This window comes from Silurus aristotelis (assembly GCF_946808225.1).
Source record: "Silurus aristotelis genome assembly, chromosome: 2".
NCBI lineage: Eukaryota > Metazoa > Chordata > Actinopteri > Siluriformes > Siluridae > Silurus > Silurus aristotelis.
The window spans coordinates 37,396,364-37,406,363 of NC_139575.1; the positions used below are offsets into that span (position 1 = coordinate 37,396,364).

Below are 10,000 nucleotides of genomic sequence, written 5' to 3' on the forward strand. Positions count from 1 at the left end.
ATTATTATTATCATTATCATTATTATATTATTATTATTTTATATAATCATTATTATTATTATTATTATTATATTATTATTATTATTATTATTATTATTATTATTATTATTATTATAATTATCATTATTATATTATTATTATTATTATTTTATATAATCATTATTATTATTATTATTATTATTATTATTATTATTATTATTATTATTATTATTATTATTATTATTATTATTATCAGCACGGTGAGTGCTTTTCCCGGCGTTCCCTGATGATTTCGGCTAATTCTAATTAAGACTAATTAAAGCCTGGTTTATGAGGAGGCCTGTGATAGCAGTGTGAACGTCCCGGATGGCTGCAGCTCGCATGATAATGACCTCTGTCCCGCCTGTTAAATTAAGACCTGCTCCCAAGCAATTAGAAGCACCTGACACACACCAGTGCCCTCTGCAAATGTGTGTGTGTGTGTGTGTGTGTGTGTGTGTGTTTGAGCAGGGCGAATAGGACTGAGATTTTTATTCAACCCTCCACAATTACTCACAGGAAGTCTTAATGACCCCAGTTGTGCAGAATCCACGGTATCCATCTGAGGAGAACGTCTCCATTCTTCACAATGTAGAGCCGTGCACTCGATCCTATACACTGTATGGACAAAAGTTTGTGGACACCTGACCATAAGATTGCTATGTGCTTCTTTTTGAACATTCCACATTGAGTCTCCATTTGCTCCTAGAATGAGCTCCACTCTTCTGGGAAGATGTTCCACTAAATTGTGTGGAGATTTGTGTGAGATTCATTCAGTCACAAGGATGTTAATAAAGTCAGATACTGATGGAGGTGTTTAGTAGCTCTATGGCAGGAGATCTTGCACCCAATAAAAACCCATGTAAAGCAGATCTTCATGGAGCTGGATTTGTGCACAGGGGAATGGGCTTTGGGTCTCCAGTGTATTTAGTCCTGCAAATTCTAACACATGATATAGAACGAGGTCTGGCACATTGTTTAGATACGTCCTACAAATCTCTCCACCGAGTAAATCCTTAGACTTTCACTTTGTAAGGTCTTCCTCCACTTCCTCCTCAGCCCGCGGCCATTCCAGTCCCGCTGACGTCAGCGTCTTGTTGCCTTGTTGATTCAGGAGCTTCCGGTCCAGACCTCATTCTTCTCCCTCAGCACTCCTAAGAGCAATATCTCAGGCTCCTGCATTATAGTTACTACTACTAATGATGATGATGATGATGGTGCAAAAATAACCAGGAGCCCAACACTTGTATGAAATACAGACGCTCACAATAGCGGCGCCGAGTTGCACCACTCTTTTCTTCTCAGGACGTTAATAAAACACACTATTAATAGCAGGCGTGAACGTTCAGGTCTTACATACACACCCATTACATCTCAAACATCAGATTTTTTTTTACGTTTTCTTTTTGGTGACCTATTGTGTTTTGTTGTTTTTTTTTTTTTAGATAATAACGCTTTTAAAATATAATCGAATTCACAAATGTTTTTTTCAGGCCTTTTTTTTTTTTTTTTTACAAAAAATTTTTTTTTATAATAAAATTAAAATAAATAAATAAATAAATATATATATAACATAAACTCACAATAAATACAATTAGGAAATATTAAAAAAAAGATTTTTATTTGTAAAATAAACTAAAGAATTTACGCAAAAATTATTAACAAATATAAGATGCTTTTATTTTCCACAAATTATTTTTTTTTAGCAGATTTTATTTTTTAGATTTTCTTCCCTAAAATAAACGTTTTTTATGCCTAAATAATTAAAAATATTCACTTTAAAACAGATCAGTTAAATGTATATATATATATATATATATATATATATATATATATATATATATATATATATATATATATATAAAATAAAATATATATTTTTTATTATACTGTAATAAAATGTGTAGTAAATTAAATAAATGAAATTTGTATATTTATTTAAACAAAAAAAAATGTTTTTATAACATCATAAAACAAAAATATTCAAAAGTATATTGAATAATTATAATCGATATATATTTGAATTTGATGTTGTAATATGATCGAGTACAATTTAGTATTAAAATAAATATATAATAATAAAATAAGAACTAAACTAATATTAGGTCAGCGTGATGACATCATCCTCTCCCTCTGCAGTGAAGATAAATTCCTGCTGGCATTTGTGGAATCGTGTGTAATAATGTTGGTGATATTTGTGGTTGTTGTTGTGGTTGTGTTTGTTCAGGGGTTTGTGTTTGGTTCCTCCTGTCCTCCTCCTGTCCTCCTCCTCCTCTTCCTCTCGCTCTCACACGCTCACGGTTCTGATATTGTCGTTTGTTCCCTTTTATTTAGTAAATATCACACAGAGAAGACATGGAGGAGAAACGGCTTTCGGTGAAGAGCTAGGGGAGTTCTTCTTCTCACCAGAAGTGCAGAACATCTCCAGTTAAAAAAGATGAAAACATTTTTAAAAAGCGGTTCAACTAGAAGAACAGCAGTGGTGCCTTGGTGATGCTGGGAAGTAACCTAACAACCTTCTATTTGGACAACCCAGAGCTGCTCAAGCGAGCAAATCAGAAGATCTGGGAAACTTTCTGGAGAGCGATCATCTATATAACGTCCATCTAATGCCCATCCTGCAGGTTGTAGTCAACTTTTGTCCACATACTGTAGTGTAGCTGCAGCTCTTCGCCTGCACTAATCCTTCTCCATACATGCTCTCGGAGGTGGTCTGATTCTATTGTATGATTAGATGTCCACAGATTTGCTTCCTAATCCGTTCTTGACACTTGCTGTGGCTGGAGAACACATCAGCCAGCTCTGTCCCGTTCTTCTCTTGGCAAGTTATTAGATCCAGGGGACGAAGACGTCCTAAAAACAGCGAAAATAAGGCGGTGAGGACGTAAAACCATCACTCAAATCAGCTGATGACCTTTACTCGAGCTTCTACCCTGCTTCTAACACTGCCACCAGAATGATCTCTAATTGGGAACTAATGTATTTTTTTTCCCGGTTCAGGTAGTGACGAGTCTGTCAGCGCTGCGCCACGAGGAACTGTGACCCGCCCGGAACCGACCTCATCCTCATCCTCACGTCCTGCCATCCAACTGCACTTCTACTGAGCTCACAGGGTTTCATGTAGAACTTCAGAAATCAGTGAAGAACTTTCAGCTCACTATCGTTTTTCCTTCGGTCGTCTGAAAGAACGAATGTAACTAATCAATTGAAGTAAAAAAAAAAAAAGCATTAATAGTTTATTAATACTCTTTAGTGTTATAATGAAAGAATAAAACTCAGATATGCTAAAAAGTGAAATATTCAACAGCAGTATGGAGGCGGAGCTTTGTTTATTTTCCGATTTCTATTACACAATGTATTTTAATTCTTGCTACATAAAAACAAATATGCTTTCGTTTTCATCATGTGTGTACTTTAAAACACTGAGGGTTAGGGGCCTTGCTCAAGGGCCCCAAGAGTGCCTGATTGGCAATACCAGGGCTTGAACCCCCGACCTTCTGATTAGTAACCCAGAGCCTTAACCACTGAGCTTCCACTTCCTGAAAACTCATGAGACAAGTCAAACTCAGCTCCAAACCCATGAAGATCTGCTTACATAAGATACTTATGGTGGAAGATCTTGAGTGGTCTGCTGTAGCACTCTGACCTCACATGTATAGCATGAAACTTTGCCTTCGTTTGAACTACGAGACCCAAACCTGATCCGGCATGAAGATGCCCCAGTGCACAAAGCCAGCTTCATGAAGACCTGCTTTCCATGGGTTGGATTTGTTGGGAGATCATCTGCTCCAACCCTATTAAATGTGATTGACTGGACCCCAGGCCTTCACACCTCATATACATCAGTACCTGACTTTACTAACACCCTAAGGGCTGAATGAATTTCCACAAATCTCCAAGAAATTCCAGGGGAACATCTTCCCAGAAGAGTGAAGGTTATTTTAACGGCAAATGAGCAGTAAATGTGGAATTATAGCAGCAATTAAAAAAAAAAAGCTCATCTCCTCATCAATCTTCTGAAAACGAACAGCTTTACATCTTAAAGTGGAGACTCCTTCCTTTTGTCCTTACTGAGCAATTCCAGGTTATAATGTGCGAGTGCCTGTGTCACATTACGGCGTAAAGAGAAGTTGAGGGAGATCAGTGTCGTGTGTAACGATGGGACGAATCCTACAGTAGAAACTTCACACTTATAAATGTCCTGAAGAGCTCCAGAAGCTCTGGACGTCATGTCAAATCATTCACGTGGGTTCGGATCATCGTGACAGTTTCCCTCTGCTGTCTGACGGAGCACGTGGGAAGCAAAAAACATCCAAAACGTCCGAAACAAAAGGAGGCCTTTAGACGGCGATGAGATGTTTGTGAGAGGAATCGAGAAAGCAAATTCCTTCACTACCCACAAAGCTGTGTTTTCAGGGAGGGAAATCCGTCTGACCTCCAACAGTCAAGGACAAAGAAAACCACCTACGACTACATTCATAACCATTTAATGAATTCATAATGTGTTTATTAGACATTATAACAGCACATTTATTTAGTGCAGTATAAACTTAATAAATTCTGTCCTGCTTTATTAGTGCTTTGAAGTTGGACGTTCGGAAGTCACAAGGAAGAAGTGTTATAATGTGTTATATGAAGGTTCTTGGGTTTTGTCTTGATGCTATCTATCTATCTATCTATCTATCTATCTATCTATCTATCTGTCTGTCTGTCTGTCTGTCTGTCTGTCTGTCTGTCTGTCTGTCTGTCTGTCTGTCTGTCTGTCTGTCTGTCTGTCTGTACGTCTGTCTGACCTCCACTCTTTCGCCCTCGGCCCACAGACCCTGTGAAGGCTTATGCAGGTTATTATGGTTATTATAATGGAGCACTCTTGCAGCCGCGCGCTCACAGGGCAGAGGATTATCTTTAGCGTCTCCCCCGGTGGATTAATTGCTTTGTGCCGGGGATCTGATCGCAGCGCTGCGGACTTCTTCATCCCTCAGTGCGGAGCGATCTGACAGAGGGATTATTGGACAGGCAGATGAAGGGACACCTCAAAACGAAAGCAGCGTGGACGGGCCATGTATCTGAGATTCTCAGCAAAATGAGAGTGTAATAGAATTAGATGGTGGATTTAAAGTCAATTAGTGTGTGTGTGTGTGTGTGTGTGTGTGTGTGTGTGTGTGTGTGTGTGTGTGCAGGTAAGAGCGAGAGAATACGTGACATACCTGTGTCAGCTGGCATGTTGGAAATACGACTGAATTTAGAAGAAGGAAGATCTCAGATCCCCAGATGTTGCAACCAGATATGTTTAATTGTGTTTAATTGCGTAATTGCATTTCTTAGGTGTTGAGTCATTTACTGTACAGTTCTTCATCTCTTTCAGTCAGGAACGGAGTGAAATTTCATCCTTCCATAGGAGCTTAACTCCTGTTTCTATTGTATGTTAATCCAGAGGAAAAAAAAAAACACCTTTACACAAAGTGTGTCTGTTTCTATACACGAAGAAATAAAAAAGGTAGAATAAATATTGTGTTATCGTTTTTAGCATCTCTCCCGATAGACAACAAGGCACATGCGACATATTTGCGTATAAATTGTTAAAGCTCATCATCAGGATGGCAGTAGGACACTGTGGATCCAGTAGAACCTCTAGAATCATCATTATAATAATAATCAACAGTTGGTATCAAAAAGTTTTCGAGATTAGTTTTGACGATCGCACAAAGCTGCACGCGCAGTCACAGTGAGCACCGGACTTCATAATGCAGTGTGCACAAAGACATAAAGTTTCTAAACACAGCTGGTCTGAAAACGTTTTTGATACCAAATCGTATATAAACAATAATAATATTAATTAAAAAAAAACACAATTCTCTTGAAATTACATCAAATCACACAACCAGCAATTACAATCACATAACTGATATAAAGATTCTGTTTTGACTAAATGAATCCATAAACATTGTGCGTATTGAAATAATAGAAATAATAAAGCAGTGCCAAAAACAAATAAATCACAAGTGAATACTACAGGCGAGCACGAGTATTAGTGCTAGAAACCGATTACGGGGTCCAAGCACTAAGAAATGGAGCTTTTGGTTTTATTCAGGTGCATCACGTCACAGTAGCTCGGCACACGGGGTCGGTTCGGGGGTGTCCTTGTGCAAGCGCACCATACTAACCCTACTAAAAATGGTACACAAGTGAAGAGGTGATAGGACACGACAACAGACATGAGCGCTTATGGCACCTCGTGCATCACACACACTGGTGTACATGTGACTTACGTCTGCATATATACAGTTTACACATATATTCACCAGTGTTTTGGGGTCTGAGCAATGACTTCTATTGTTGTCAAGATATGACTTTTCCAATTTTCGAAACTTTAACACTATCTAAATGTGTATTATAGCTAATTATAGCACCCCCTGCTGGTAAAATGACAGATGACGGGTTCGGTTCGAATCAAATCGCTGCTATGTACAGAATTCAAAACACGACGGTCTCGACATCGGTGAACAATAAGGAAGCATGTAAGCAGCAAGTGTTGCTAAAAGTGGAGAAAATGCTGTACATCCGGATTAACGAGAACCGTTAGCTAGCGACAGCATTTCTGAGGCGATGATCTGCGAGAAAGCCAAGCAGTTGCATGATGATCTGTAACTTAAACTTCTGAACTGAAGTTGAAGGTTATTTTATATACAGTATCTGATCACTGGAGTGGTCTGTATGCCTGTGAAAAAACATCACTGCACATTTGTCAAGTAAAATCGTTCATTTTGAGGGAAAAAATTACGAAATAAATACTTTGTAAAGGTCGTTGTTCGGCTTCGAGTCTCAACCTACTAATTAGAAAGAAAATAAATAGGAAATAAAGCCACGATTACACAATTTCCACTGTTTGAGAAGGTTAATGCTGCGTTTTTCGCTCGTGTTGGAAACAATTTTAAACGCGACAAATAAAAAATCACGCAAATCAATACAACGGCGTTCACCTGATGAAAAAAAAACGAACCCAATAGGAAGCTGCACGGGACGTATTTAATACAGAGGATCGCACTAGTAAAAAGTAGCTAACGGAAATAATCCTGATTGGTCAGGACGTGATGATGATGATGATGATGATGATGATGATGATGTGATGTGTTTCTGAGTAAATATTGTTTTCTCTGTATAGCAATAAAAACAAATGCCTGAATAAATCTGATAACATTCAGTGGACACCTCTTAAAGATCTGTGCTTCTGGTTGAAGTTTGCGAATTCTCACACTCCTCCACCGCTGCGGTCCACAGACACGGGTCCTCTGGAATCCAGCACTTCCTCCGCCGTCTTCAGGAGGATGGCCAACCGGCTGTCGGAGATCTGTCCCCTCTGCACGGCGCTCATGAGCTGAACCAATGAGAAGAGCAGGTTTAATGAGATGCATCGTTAGTAGTAAAGTTTTTTTTTTTTTTGGGACTATGTCATGTGACATAACGTTATCTCACACACACACACACACACTCCACCAGTGGCCTCTCATTAAGTCTGAATTAAAAGCGACAGTGACTTTAACACCTGTCCTACAGTTCCTATCAATTATACCCCCTAATATAATTCATGCTTGGTTACAAGACGACAAAAAAGAAGTCCACATGCCTCGCCGCTAATTTACCGCGCGCTCGTTATGCTAACTGCCGCCGGGACATTTCGGGGCTTTTAATTACGCCTGGCCTGTCAGGACTCAGGTTGAGGACGTGGCACACGCAATAGTTAAGCGTCCACACCTTCGTCTCACTCAGCAGGAGTTTCTATCGAGCAACTTAAATAAAAGTGGAACAAAAGACAGTTAATGAGGCACTTTGAAAGCTCGATGGGCTATAAATACGGCAGCTGGAACATCAGGAACCATCAGGATGAGAACCATCGACGTCAAGCCAAACCACTGCTCTCTCTCTCTCTCTCTCTCTCTCTCTCTCTCTCTCTCTGAGACAGCGTACCTGCAGAAACTCGTCCAGCTCCACCTGTCCGTTCTTGTTCAGGTCGACCTCGTTGAGGATCTCGTGCAGGGCGTTCTCGTCGATCTGAATGCTCAGTTTCTGGAAAAGAAAAGAGAAATCAGCATTCGTAAGAGAAAAGACACTCTCTTATAACCGTGGAAAATTTCAAAAATGACTGATTTTCATCAAAAAACTTCATACGTCCGCAAGAATTCAAACAAATGATGTTTCTAATAGCAACCGTGACTTGGACGTTCCATGACAATGGAATACTAATAATAAATCATCATTTCAGACTTTTGACCTTGCTTTGACCTTTATGCTCGGGTCGTTGTAATCAGTTCAAACCCTATTATTCTATTATTCAGTGTTATTCCATTAGCTTTATTACAGGCTTACACGAGGGGTCAGGAGATACAATAAAAGCTATATACGACGAGTTATAATGCATTATAACATACGTTTCCAAGCCTGATCCAGTGTCGTGTCATTACAGAATAAACTAATCTTATAAACCATTATAAGGCCATTTAGCTCTATTAACCTATGAGTGTATATGTAGGTTTACGTCATAGATTATAAGGTATTATGAGCACTGCTTTAAAGTACATAAACACAGCATTACAAGTATGTCAAGACGATGAAGCATTATGTCTAGTCATTATGGGATAAAGGACATTTATCAACATCTTTTTTAAGTTATAATGCATTATAAAAATGTTTAAAAGGGCTGGGTTTATTACAGGTGTCATGAAGTCAAACATAAATGATATGACAATAAGTCAAAATTGTAAGCATGTATAAGTGCTTATATTGGCTTATAGAGCCCTATGTCTTAGATTATAAAGTATTCTGAGTGCTATAAACTGTGAGCTACTTTATAATGCCTTATACCCATTCACTTTTGAATTTCTATATATAGAATCTATAAAGATGCTTGGGTTGATGTAATCAGTTCATCTCCTAGTTACTCTAAATATTTAAACGTTCAGAAGCCTGTTTACTTTCATCCGACTGCTACAAAACACGCCTTGCACTGGAGACTCCTTCCATAAACCTCACATATCAGCCAATTTTTCTGTCCTGGTCAACAAGCAACAAACTGTTACCACTGCTGTCAGAACTGGTGAACTATAGAGAACTACGGAGAACTAACCAGCACCTTCTGACCAATCACAATCGAGAAGTTCAACAGCGCTGTGGTTTAATAGGTTGCTCTTGCGCTCCTCACCTCCAGAACATGCTGAACATCCAAAGTGGTAATGAAGCCTTTGCTCTCTTTGTCGAATTTGTAGAAACGCTTTTTGTATCTGCAAATCAATACAGAGAATTAGTGCAGTAAAAACACACACACACACACACACACACACACACACACACACACACACACACACACACACACACACACACAGAGCGTACCTGGCCACCTGCTCTGGCAAAAGTGAGATCTCAGTCGTTTTGGTCAGCTGCTCAGAGCGAGCTTTGTAGCCCATCTCCTGGTATAGAAACTGTTTAGCTGCCGCCAGTTCCTCCTGTAACACACACAAACACACACACACACACAAACACACACACACACACAAACACACACACACACACACACAAACACACACACACACACACACACACACACACACACACACACACACACACACACACACACACACATTTTCCAAAAATGCCCTGTTACTCTGCGCAAAAATTACCAACAAAATACCTTACAAATTCATTCATATGAATTCAAATGTATTATATATTGTCTATAATGCATCGTAACCATATTATAGAAAAGACGTAACATCATGCGCTGTCTGGCATTAGGCATTCTTATATATGACCCGATTAACAATATGTACAGCATAACCAGTGTACAATATAATCACGTCAGGTTACATAATGCGTTACCTCTGTTCATAAGAGCATTATAAGCACTAATAATGCATGTTAAGTCATACTGTAATTATAAAACCTTTTAAAACTTAATTCTATTCAGTGTCCTTCTGTCAGAATTTTTGCA

The 10,000-nt window shown here is 38.8% G+C and overlaps 1 protein-coding gene across 4 annotated transcripts in view; it reads right to left on the reverse strand.

Moving 5' to 3' along the window:
• gpd2 (glycerol-3-phosphate dehydrogenase 2 (mitochondrial)) overlaps window positions 1-10,000 on the reverse strand; it is a 54,997-nt gene that overhangs the window by 13,832 nt on the left and 31,165 nt on the right. For 3 of the 4 annotated variants that reach the window (XM_083525327.1, XM_083525328.1, XM_083525326.1), the window contains exons 14-17: window positions 9,403-9,515; window positions 9,215-9,293; window positions 7,984-8,082; window positions 7,228-7,393 (exon numbers count right to left, since the gene is read on the reverse strand). In XM_083525327.1, the coding sequence (XP_083381453.1) occupies window positions 7,268-7,393; window positions 7,984-8,082; window positions 9,215-9,293; window positions 9,403-9,515 (417 nt within the window). In that variant the 3' untranslated portion in view covers window positions 7,228-7,267. Of the gene's footprint in view, window positions 1-5,290; window positions 6,477-7,018; window positions 7,394-7,983; window positions 8,083-9,214; window positions 9,294-9,402; window positions 9,516-10,000 lie in introns of those variants that run through there. The other variant, XR_014530816.1, reaches the window with a different exon arrangement.